Source organism: Pieris brassicae, chromosome 2 (assembly GCF_905147105.1).
Source record: "Pieris brassicae chromosome 2, ilPieBrab1.1, whole genome shotgun sequence".
Taxonomy (NCBI): Eukaryota; Metazoa; Arthropoda; class Insecta; order Lepidoptera; family Pieridae; genus Pieris; species Pieris brassicae.
The window spans coordinates 13,686,755-13,699,818 of NC_059666.1; the positions used below are offsets into that span (position 1 = coordinate 13,686,755).

General features: G+C 31.8%; 1 protein-coding gene across 5 annotated transcripts in view; it reads left to right on the forward strand.

Moving 5' to 3' along the window:
- Positions 1–13,064, forward strand: part of LOC123720420 (irregular chiasm C-roughest protein-like) — a 55,209-nt gene that overhangs the window by 40,852 nt on the left and 1,293 nt on the right. For 3 of the 5 annotated variants that reach the window (XM_045677016.1, XM_045677015.1, XM_045677017.1), the window contains exons 8-19: positions 725–898; positions 3,631–3,733; positions 4,126–4,259; positions 5,842–5,968; positions 6,226–6,371; positions 7,379–7,532; positions 7,758–7,987; positions 8,564–8,722; positions 9,513–9,610; positions 10,518–10,669; positions 11,304–11,402; positions 12,377–12,463. In XM_045677016.1, the coding sequence (XP_045532972.1) occupies positions 725–898; positions 3,631–3,733; positions 4,126–4,259; positions 5,842–5,968; positions 6,226–6,371; positions 7,379–7,532; positions 7,758–7,987; positions 8,564–8,722; positions 9,513–9,610; positions 10,518–10,669; positions 11,304–11,402; positions 12,377–12,463 (1,663 nt within the window). Of the gene's footprint in view, positions 1–724; positions 899–3,630; positions 3,734–4,125; positions 4,260–5,841; positions 5,969–6,225; positions 6,372–7,378; positions 7,533–7,757; positions 7,988–8,563; positions 8,723–9,512; positions 9,611–10,517; positions 10,670–11,303; positions 11,403–12,376; positions 12,486–13,064 lie in introns of all 5 variants that reach the window. The other 2 variants (XM_045677019.1, XM_045677018.1) reach the window with 2 other exon arrangements.

Consider the following 13,064-nt stretch of genomic DNA (forward strand, 5'->3'; position numbering starts at 1 on the left):
GGCAGGCAGCTATGAACACTCACGTTGCTAAAAGCCTCGCATGCATTGTGTTCTTTTTAAAATTTGTACTGTCTTTTCTTGAAGGGCACCAATTCTAGGTGGAAGGAATCAATTACACATAATAAATATGACGTTTATAAAAGGAATTTTATATAGATAAATTTTTTTAGGTTAATACGCAGTCTTTATATGATAAGGTCATCTATATAGTTGACGAATGTATGATCTAGAGTAGTTCCTTACATCATTTAATGACATGTAGAACTTTAAACATTTAAATGAAAAAATATTAATAAACAAATTCAAATATATATTTGTTGTCCATATAAACAAATACCAAGCGAAAATATTTCAATTTCGTTCCATACTCAAAAGCTTATTGAAATTCCAGGAACTAGGATAAATATTCAAATAATCAAGTAGAGGTTTTTTTTTAATAAACAAAAATTTGTTACAATTTTTAAGCATAATTAAAATTTGTTATCCCTTAACTGTCCCTGAGCTTGAGCGTGCATATCCCGGCTAGCAACAATGTCTATTTCTTTCACTCAGAAAGAAAAATAATACTTTACTGTTCGGTGGAGAAAACACGTCATAAGACAAAGGAAGCAACCTGCCAAAATAAACGTAGAAATGAATCTTGTATCATTAAGGGATTTCATACAAACTATTTTTATGATACTGCATTATATTGATTCAATATTAACTCGAACATTCTTTCCAGGTGAAGTACGCACCAAAAATAAACGTAAGCGTGAAGTATGGTGCTGTAAATGGCAAATTTCCAGAAGGTTCCGAGGCCAGATTTCGTTGTCTAGCTGATGCGAATCCAGCTGCCCAGGTGTATCGCTGGTACATAAACAACAACCCTGTTATTGGGGACTATGCTGATGAAATGGTAAGCATTTGTTATATTTATAGAATACACAACAAAGTGATGCCACAAACAGAAAAGTTACTTTATTTAAGAACTTCATTTAATTTACAAAATTATTTTATCTTATTTGAACCTTATTCTTAATACCTGCCACGTTCGTGGACATAGTATCAGCTGTTTACAGTGATTTGTACTTAAAACTGATTACCGCTGACCTGCAACGTGCCAATCATCTCACTGGTAACATTTTTCAATTGAAAGAAAACAATTTTTTTACCGTTTTAATTACCGTAGCTATTTGTATTATTATAAACTTATAATTATTTTACATAATTTTAAATTTCAATTTTTCCGACGTTTCGCGTGCTTTACAGCGTGCGTAGTCACGGCGACTGAAGATAAAAGGTGTTGAATGTCAAAAGTATCACAGCCTTTTGGCAATGTGAGTGTCCATGTGTATCCCTTAACATGAGATGAGCCTCCTTCCCGTTTAACCCCAGTTGTATGGAACAAAAATGTAATAGAACCGCAAGTCAGTCAGTTCTCACTCCTGTAAATTGTGTACTTTGAGTAATTCCCAACTTATCCTCTACGCATATTTTCTTATGCAAAATACTTTGAAACAATGTCGAAAGTCTTCCTGTCTGAGGTGTTTTTACAATCTCATATGCAAACTGACAGATAAGAACAATATAAGGGTACGTGTTTAGTAGTTACTCATACTTATTACTATATTATGTACAATTCTGTAGGTCAGATATTTCTGCGACCGATTTTAAGATAACAGGTTAGGTTAGGTTAGGTGTCTGGGAATCGAAACCCGTATGGGTTGTTGTTGCATTACCAATTGAGTAAGTTTATTTCTATCCCAAAAGTGATACGTATTAATTGATATATACAAGGTTGGATTTTTTAATATCTCTGACTTATAACCAACGATAAAATCCTGGTTGTATCAATTATTTTCATATGTTGTATCAAAATTTTCCAACTAACAATATTTGTACTTGTAGAAAAATTAAAATGGTGGTGAATCCACTATTACAAACACATTATTACAAAAAAAATATCATTTAACTGAAATGATCTCTACGTGACATCAGTATTACAAATTTCGTAACCTTTTTACCTTTGACTTAATAATTTCTCACATTAAACATTCATTCAGCGCGCGGTATAATACCGTTGAAAGTCTTTATGAACGATTTTTTGTTTATACATAGTGGCAATTAATATATTATATTGCTAAATTGCAAATAATTACATTGCTGTTAATTTTGCAAATAATACTATTTTAAAAAGGTACTATATAATCTATCATTTCGACTGGAAATGTTAATAATAAATAACAGGTTTATTTTGTATTACTATAATTTATCATGAGTCCTGAGAACGACAAAATAGCGTGTTTTTAAACCATTTGAAACCCTAGACGCAAGGGAATTTTAGATATTCTTAAGGCCATCTTCACATTAGTAGTCTTTTTCGAGAAATCAAAGTTGTTAAGAAGCTTTTTATTCGCCAGTTTTTAAAAGCCAAAATAAAGTTTTATTACCATTTCAAAATTCAAAGTATCGAAAAAGAGAATAGAGACTGAAAATAAAAACAAAAGTCAAACAGAACTTTTTGAAGTCGTTAAAAATGGAAATTGGCCATTTAGGCCACCTTTAATTTGAATTTGGAATTGCTACGAATGTGTAGCTCGAGGATTAGCCGTGTAATCTTCGCTCGCTGCATTAAAGTGAATTTTTCAGGAGATCACTTCATATGTTATGCAAGCCTGGTACTTTAATAAAATTCACGTAAATTCTTACTCCATCTTGTTTGATAAAACTTTTTTATTCATAGTCTAGTTTGCAATGTTATAAAAAACAAAAAAAAATATATATTTAACTTTAAAAATATATATTTATCCAGAATATAGAACTTCACTATTAAATAAAGTTAGCGATTTTGTTATGTCAGTCAGTCAAGACAGCAGACATGTTAGAGAGTTCTGTGCATTACATAACAGTAACTTTTTTTTTTGAATCCATAGATAATAGAACCATGTTGTGTAGGTATGAATTATACTGTGGGTTTACGTCAGACACCTACGTAGTAGACGCCTAGTCACTAATACGGCTATATTAAGACCCGCTGTTTTATAGCAAATGGAAATATTATAGTTTATTTTTATGCTATCTATAAATTGTGTGTATGTCATAAAGTTGATCGGTTTACTGTTTTAGTGTGGTTAATATAATAAATTAATAAAAAAATTATTGACAGTATTTCTTAAATAAAATTGTCTATACAAATCAATATAAAGAAGCGATGAATTCAATACACCTTATATTTATTTTTGCTATAATATTGCTTTACGAGTTATTTTACAAATCAATAAATTGCGTATATAATACATGCAGTATTAATTAAAGTATACCGTTAAATATTTTGTTATCTTTAAATGAAGACAGTTTTAACCATTGGTGCAAAAACACTAGACCGTAATGGGTCTTAGGTACCGATTGCCCTAAGACAGGCGAGGACAGGGTACAGAACGGAAGGCATTGAATTTGTCACCGTGTGTTATTGATATTGTGACTAAATATCAATAACTGTCAAAAATTCCGTGAAATACTGCTAAAGGAAATTAGAATATAAAATGTTAGATATTTGTTGTCTGTGAGACGTCACTGCTCGCATAGTCTGTTTATTTGTTATATTTATACTTTTTTAATATAGAGGTAATGTCAAAATATTTGTTTCAGATAATTTTCAACGTGTCCCGAAAGCATAATAAGGCGGTTGTAAAATGTGAAGTTAGCAATTCCGTCGGGAAAAATGAGGCTTCGCTGAGTTTAAATGTCACTTGTAAGTCTTCCGTTTGCTATTTTTAAAATGTTCACTTGAATTTCGAACTGAATAAAAAGTTTGTATTTGACCGGCGAAATGGTTAGGTTTTATTTTATTTCAGTGCTTTGATATGCAAATATGTTCAGTGTAGCAATGTAACATAGTGTCTTCAATTTTATCAGCTTTAATAATTCCAATACTGTTTCTAGTTGTATTTTATAAATTTCATCCAATACATTATATTCTGTAAATTGTTTTTAGTAGTATTTACACCGTAATCCGAGTACTTGGCACATGGAATTGTAGGCGTTAAAGCCAATGACGAAAGGCGTTTCGTGCGTCACTACACATACCCACCCACTTGATCTATAGTAACTTAAATTTGAAGATTAACAATGTTATTCTTACAGATCCTCCATCATTTAGGACACGGCCGCGGAACATAGAAGCTGAAATCGGTTCGAGTGTAACCCTGAGCTGTGATGTGGATGGGCAGCCTCAACCAGAAATCCGTTGGCTATTTCATGAACCAGCGCGCATCGGGGTAAGTGAATACCATATTTATTGTTTTAATGAAAGAGAAAAGTGGTTTTATGTTAGTCTAAACTTTCAATCAAGTTATTTTAGTAAATCTCTGACTGAAATTTCTCATAATTCCTTATTTGTCTTGAATTGTCAATGAATTACATAAAAACCACGTTTAGTAGAATAATATCAAATTCAAAGCAGTCAGCTGATAAGACAAACATTGTTTAAAACTTTGTTTCCTCCATACTCCTCCCATGTGTCCATCGGCTGCGATGACTCACCTTTTTGGACGTCCCATAGTATCTTTTGTCCTATCCTATAAAATATGGGCAGAACTGTTTAGCGGATGTATTTTATTTTAAATTTACTTTTACAGCACATTTCTTGTTCTTACACCTGAATAGTGACTAGTGATTGTATGACAAAAACAAGGTCATGTTCAAGAGCCAACTTTTAATGAAAATAATCAGAGCGATAAATAAAAATGCCCTTTCACCTCAATTATGCTACCGTCTTAAAACTCGTGTAGCCCAAAAGATCTAGTTCGTACAAATTAAATATTCAAGTTGGGACGTAATAAAACATTTTATTACACAGGAGAAAATAAAAATGTGGCCCTAATATGAGTAACAAGACAGCATTGTTACATTGCGTCAGTGGCTTTGAGATTACTTTGGGAAAACCGTAGTAATTGGGGTATGAGAATGCATATTTAACTTGTATGGCTCCGGTATTATATGTACCTAAATATAGTTATCCAGTTTTCTGGCTTCACCACCGCTAGTAAAAGAATGATAATGCCGTACCTTATAATCTTTGCCCTTAAGTCATTAATGTTACAATATACGTACGTCTTTATATGAAAATTCTTGGTATTGCTTAACCAATGAAAGCACTATATTTGAGATTTGACGTTTTTAGTAAGTTGAGTTATAAACAAACTGTTAAGTTACAGACGTCTTTTCACGTCCCTAAGGTGTGTTATAAGTTTGACGTTTCTAAGGCATTGTAACTCCTAAACGAATGGACCAATATGTGAATCCGTTTTTAGTTAGAAGGTTATATGCTCCATAAATATAATTTATGAAGAATTGTTCAGGGGATTCAAGGTTATCTGGTTTTTGTTAGCTGTCAAAAATCGCGTAATGGTATCTTTTATTTCAAACCTGTTGACCTAACATTGATGGATGGATTGTATGCTGCTATCACAGAGCTACTTTGTTGAAGGTGAAGGTTGACGGGGATACGTATTTTTCTTAAAAAAATTATTATCGAAATCGTATATTATCTTACGTGTGACAGTTACTGCTCGAGTGTTGTGATTTCTCTAGTATGTCAACGTTAGAACTGAAAGTTGTCACTATAAAAGACTATGGATATTTTTTATATTTTAAATCTAGAACAACATAAATATCAGTTATGCTATTCAAAGTTCTCATGAGATAATATCAATATATGTATTATTTATCCCCATATATATTAATCAAATACCACACAATTCAAATACTGTCTTATCGGTCAAACCCATTTGTTTTTAATTAAAACTTTTGCCCTTTTAAATCTCATGTGAAGATTTTTAAATGGTCATATATTTCCAGCAGGTTAAAGGGAAAGCTCCCAACTTGAAGGTGTTTGTGGAGGAGGCAACAGCTGGACGCTACATCTGTAAAGCCAGTGTAGAAGGTTTTCCTGAGATTGAGAGCGAAGCTACTATATTTATCAAAGGTATATCTATTAATACTTATGAGACACATTAATTCGTGTACATATTTTTTAAAAATCTGGATGCTAATTTTGATATGTCGAAAGATTTAGTATGTATGAATATTCTTTGCTTTCTTACAGTAAGAAACTCGTGAAACACAGTAATAGTTCACGTTACTGTCGTTCATGGTTTGCGTATTAAATTAGTATTTAAACGACGTACAATCATAGTTTAATTTATGACCTATAGACTTAGTTATAATTTGTTTTGTCCTCAGGTCAACCAAAGATATTATCGAACAGGACTCAAGTAGGGTCTGAGGGCGAGACGGTGTCTATAGAATGTGAAGCCCTCTCAGTTCCCAAACCAGACGACATAAGATGGTACTTTGAAGGGAAAGAAATTAATTTCATACAAGATCCCGTAAGTCGGAACTGTCTACTGTTTGGCTCAGTTAAACTGCACAAATTTTAGCACCAGTAGTTAATTTATTTATTTATAAGTAATCTTACAGCTACATTTATACATCTATATATATAGTCTTTGGTTAACATAGCTTTTACACATTGAAAGAAAACAATTTTTTAACCGGATTAAAGCATTTTGTATTATTATAAACTTATAATTATTTACATAATTTTAAATTTAAATTTTTCCCCGACGTTTCATTATAAGTTAATAATAATACAAATAGCTTTTATGCGGTTAAAAATTGTTTTCTTTCAAACTATATTTATAAAATTCTCGTGTCACAATGTTCGTTTCCATACTCCTCCGAAACGGCTCGACCGATGCCTATGAATTTTTAAAGCATATTCAGTAAGTCTGGGAATCGGCTACTATCTATCTTAGTGATTAGGGGTGTCCACCCCAAAATTTTATTTTTTAGTAATTTTTTTATGATACACCATACAAAAATACATACAATCCTTAATTGTCACCCCTCTACGATTAACCCCTATTTTTATTATAGTAGATAGGTTATTTTTATTGACCAAAAATTTTTTTCCTGGAAATGCATATACATGGCACATGGCATATATAAAAAAAAACAGATGAATTACATGAATATATACAAAAATAAAACCAAAATTAAATGTTAAACAAACTACAAATTAATATTTTAAAGAAACAATAAATTGTTACTACTGCTAAATATTTCCTCACATCTTTGGTAAAGTGGAACATGTCAACATTTATATCTTCATAAAAGTAATGTCTAAAATATTTCCAAATTAAACTGAGTTTTTATTAAAATTGGAAGAAATTATAAACACCCCTTAACTGTTCCCGTTGAAGGGATTTATTACTTGTATATACTAGCTATTTTAAACAATAAAATGTCAATGCGCGTAATACTTTTAAGAAATTTGTCATATTGAGATATTCTGGTACATGTACAAATAATTTGAATACCCATTATATTTAAGGACTACGCAACGAAACTAGACGAATCATCGGACGGAGTTGTAAAGTCGAGTTTAGTGATACGACAAAGCCAGTCCAAACACTACGGAATGTACAATTGCAGTGTGACTAACGAATACGGCAATGCTAATGCCGCTATAACACTAAAACAACTCAGTGAGTATCAACTTGATGTACGAATGAACGATGAACGTATGCGCCTTGTAGTGGCGCCTAGAGAATAAAAACATTTACCAATAAGTGGTCGAAAAGACGACGTTTTGTAGTGTCTTTATATTTATAATGACCTATTACATTTTTTTAAATACCCATTAAAGTGGCAAAATTATATTTTTAAAAGCGAAGTAATGCTTAGTGTAAATATGAAGATGTTTTTTTCAGAAACTTTGCCCTTATTTATAATAATAACGGGAGTGACATCAGGTATCATATTCTTCTCTGCCTTCATTGTGCTCGTAGTACTTTGCCACAGACGAAGAAGACAGAAGACACAGATTAACGAAAAACCAGATGTGACAGTGACAGGTGATCCATATAACAAAGAAAGTGATAGAAGCTCGAATATCAGTGACTTGAAATTACAATTGCCTCAGGGAGACAGTTATGATTTGGTATGTATTTTATTAAACACATCTATTACCTTAAGTCGCAACAGAACTTAAAGTCTTGCTTAATTTTAATAAATAGAATATAATACATAAGTAGCTCGTGGTGCGACCACCTTTTTAGTTCTGGGCCTCATATTTTTTGTATCTATTTCATGATCTTTGTAAATGTAATAGGCAAGTAGGGGATCATCCTCCTGTGCCTAACACACATCGTCGACTTTTTGGGTCTTCGGCAAGAAGATACAACCTCAGGGTCCTTGAGAGTCCCTCGCTGATGCCACTTGGCCATAACTAGACTAATTACAGACTAAAGCTTAAACTTAGTTAACGGTTATAGGAACTTTATAGTCAAATCCTGTCTAATTGAAAATATTATCATTTTGTTCTATCTACAGGATTTGTATCTAATGTTATAACTATATCTTGAAAACGTTATTAAACCAATAAAAACTGTTAGTAAATAAATACATTTTGAGTTATGATTGTTCTTAATGTATTCATATGTTTCGGTTGTTTTGGTCACTTAAAACGGTAATTTGGTAATATATTTGCCTATAATATTTAATTTTAAATTACTAGGAGTACACCAGTTCAGATCGATCGGATTCAAAGAATCCCAACGGTTTGCCGCTGGCTGGACCAGTCGCTCTCCCAACGATAAGACACGATGATCCGATGTTGCAATTCCGTTACAGCAACGATTACTCTGATCAAAGTTACGGAGATCATTATTTTAAAGTGAGTATCATTTCGTAGAAGAATAAATAAAATAATAAATCAGTGGCGCTACAACATTTTTATGTCTAGGCTTCAGATTTATGCATCTGTTTCATGATTATTTGTGAATCTAATAGGTGTACAGCCTCCTCTGCCTGCCACACGCCATCAACTTTTGTGTCGGTATACTCAGGATGTTTTCCTTCACCGTCCGAGTGAATGTTCAATGCTCACATAGAAAGAAAGTCCACTACGACCCCGGGAATGAAAATTTGCACGCTGAAGCCACTAGGACAACATTGCTTTTTCGAATAATAATAATAAAATAAACAATTAAACGTTAGTAATTTCTAAATCATTGACAATGACTATTAAAAAAAATTCTGTTCGTTTGTCTCATTAAAACTCGAGAATGGCTGGACCTAATTGGATAATTATGATCTGGATCCCATCGTTCCCTGTAAATAATAAGTCAAGAAAAATACAAAAAACGACGATTGAATTTACCAATAAAAACTATTCCTAGCTGTGAAATATTATTATTATTATATTTATTAGTCTTTTTAGAAATAAACAATTGTCATTTGGTTGTCACATATTTATAGATGCCTCCAGAAATTTGTGTTAGCTCCGAGGTCCGATCTCGTTCGGCTGTTATAAAAAATATATTGAGTTTCGATACAAATAACATATATTTGTATATACTAACTGTAATAAGATATAATCGTGGTGATATAAAGTTCACGGGGTTACCTAGTAAATAAAAAAAATACCTGTTAAGTGTGTCGAATTCAAAAGATTTTTTTTCCAGAACCCAGGTGCTTACGTATACGACTACCCGCAAGGATATGTGCCGCCTCCACATTTGAGAGTGCATTCGCCACCACAACTTGATGTGCCGTCGACGAGGTAGGACATGTGTGCATTATTTCGCTTACTATTCAGTACAATACAAGATCGTTTTATGAGATGTGAATCTAATTTTTATAATAATTTTAGGCGCTTTGTATAATGATATATATAACTAAAAATAACTCAAAATTTAAAACTCTGTGGCTAATGAAAATGCAAAAAAAAAATTCTAAACAATATACAATCTATTCTTGATACTTTTTCTCCGCTCCCTGGAAATATTTTATTTGATAAAATGAATAAAATCAATGTGAATTGATCCACTCAGTAATTTGAAATTGTATTCATGTATTTATTTGCATTCCATAACGTTACAAAAGATGTTTATGAGGCTTAAAGCTAGGTACAATATTATGGACCCTGTTAGGGCACAGCAAAAGAAGGCATTACAAAACCTATATAACATAACTAATAGCAACAAAATAGCACATAAAACTTCACACTCCAGGCTAGTACCAATTTCATAGAATAACATTTTTTTTTATTTATTTAATTTTGAATATTTAGGGATTAATAATCATGAAATTAAGCTATATTTTTATCTTCTAGGTACTCATTAACGCTATAATAACATTTACGTATAAGAAGTTTTTTTAGTTTGTTTGTAAATATAAGTATCTTTTTTTCATTTCTTAGTGTCTCAGGTAGTTTATTATAAAAAGGAATCTTGCTCACAAAAATGCGATAATTTAAAGTCTTGCCAAATCTTGTATTTAATTGTTAATATATATTAATAATACAGAAATAATAAATCACGATATTTGAGCAAAATCTTATTAACTTAAATCTCCCTCCCCTCGTGGATCACCTGTTTTTTTGATCTTTTGGTAATTTTAAATGTAACTCATGTAATACAAGTTGTATTTGAAACAATACGCAAGATAGGCTATGGCTTTTTATACAGGTCTCTACAAGGCTCGCTGACGCGCAGCATCGACACGGCATCAACGTTGCCGATGTCAAACGGCAACGGATCCCAGAATAATTCATTGCAACGTCCTAAACCGGAAGTAACGGACGCTATCAATAATTTAGGACTGCCCATCGGCGGGGAAGGTATGTTTTTCCCGTTCCATTTTTGAATTTCATATATACATTTTTTTCTTGTCAAATTTTGTTTAAAATTAGGAAAACGCCGAGCGGCACTTTGCTATAAAGATTAATATACAATTAAGAAAAACACTTTTTGAACGGATTAAAGCTTAATTTTAATTTTTTTCCGACGTTTCGCGTACTGTTCAGTCTGCGTGGTCACGGTGACACAAAACAAAACAAAAGACTATTATTATACAATTATATCGGATTTAGAAGATTAGTTTATAACCCACGGAGCTGGGAGGAGTATATTTCGATACAAACTTTTACTAAAGTTAATTTTTTGATGTGTTGCAACACGTTACAAACGTTAATTTCTCTATGGATACTCATTTTTCAAACCATATTTTAAGCTCAAATCCGGTTGGAATTTCCGTACTATAAGTTTAGCACAGAGCACATAGATTATATATATTTGATACTTCAAAATACTACAATAGTAATAGATTTGATATCTGTGCTATTAGCATGATTTTTAATTATTGATAGTCTTCATGCTACATGTTTAAGAATGCGTCTTCAAGAATATATACAATTTCGTAACATGTTACGGAATATATCATTCACCATATAAATGTTAATAATGTATTTATAGGTCCGCAAGTGCCAGTGCCCCCACAGACGGGTAAAACCGGGGTAGATTTGCGGTACGCCGCCACTTACGGCAACCCGTATCTTAGAAATAGTTCAATTGGTAAGGAATCTTAAACTTACATACTGTTGTACTTATATTGTCCTAGTATTTAATCAGAAACATGCTTAAATTATAATTATAGAAATTGTAAATCCCCTTTAAGATGATTGCCAAAGGACAAAACAATTTTTGAAAGACGCTATAGAGCTTGTCGGCGTGTTGTCTTTTCTCTTTAAATGCTAATGAAAATTCATACATATTTTACTTATAATATTAAAGTATACATTATGTGGGGAATCGTATACATATACACATCCTTTTCTAAGTCACTTATTAAAATAATATTAATAACTACGTAGCATACTATACTAGCTATATGTTTCTTTGATCTAGAGAAGTAGGTGATCAGCCGCGTATGTCTCAAGATCATGCATCGTCAAACATTTTAAAACTAAGACATTCTGGTTTATCATTCGTTTTTTCTAATAGGCAAGTCAGCCTTCTGTTTATAAAATGATGAAACTATGCACAATAATAAATTCACTTTGGTAGCCGGGGGGTTGTACATCTACTAGGTCAACGCTACTCAGTGTATCAGTTAGTTTATTAAAGTGATACTTCTTTATTGATGTTGGAATAAAATTACCGTCACATTTTTCGGTTATGCGTCACATTGTTCCTTTACGCGCCATCTTTTTCTAGTGCCGAAGAGATTCGAAGCCATTAATAACAAAAATATATTATAACGATAACAATGGTAGTAATAATTCCATTACAATTAATGAAATTCTGTAATAATCTTAGTAGTAATAATAAAGTAAAATTAAATAATTGTATTATTTGTATTCATTTATTTGTAATTAACCTTATTTAACCAATTTCTATAAAGTTCAATATAGTAAATAATTTTTCGAAAAATAATGTCATAAAGAAGTTTCACTTTTTACGTGTGTACACTAGTACACGCACACATTTTTTATATATCTAAACTCCCATTTATAAAATTAATCGCTAACATGATAATTATTATGCAGGTTACCACGTGCATACAGCAAAGCCTGGATCGACGCCTGCGCCGCCGCCTTATTCAGCAATAAGAAATTCCCAGCACATGCCGTCAGGTACATAATGGGTACATAATAGGTGAATACATTATGCATATATGCATGCGTTTTGGGAATGGCTAATCTTATCTCTTGAACAAATTTTCCACTTAAACACGTTTGGACTTTTTATTATATCCTCTTTTACACATATGTCTTTTTATACCTAAAACTAATAAAAAAAAATTGGTCGGAATAATGTCTAATCTGCCTTATCTATTATTATTTATTATTTTTAACTTAAAAAATCTATAAACAGATTGTGTTAAATGAATGTGAATTTCCGATAGTTATTTTCTGTAAAATTGTGTTATGTGATCCAATTTTGTTCAATTCAACACGATCGAGATTAAAAACATTCAAAATTATAAGATTATAATTATAATATATAATTATATCGATCTGAATCCTTCTATCAATAATTATTATGTTTAAACCGTATACATAATTTAATTTGGAATTCTAACTCATGGTTAAACACATCGCTCACATCCCTATGATATTTAATAAATATTGTATGTCTTTTGGTTCTGGGATCTAATACGGGCCTTTATTGATTACACTGGGACTACATGTAAATTAAAAATATCAGTGGCGCTATATCCTTTTTAGGTGTGGG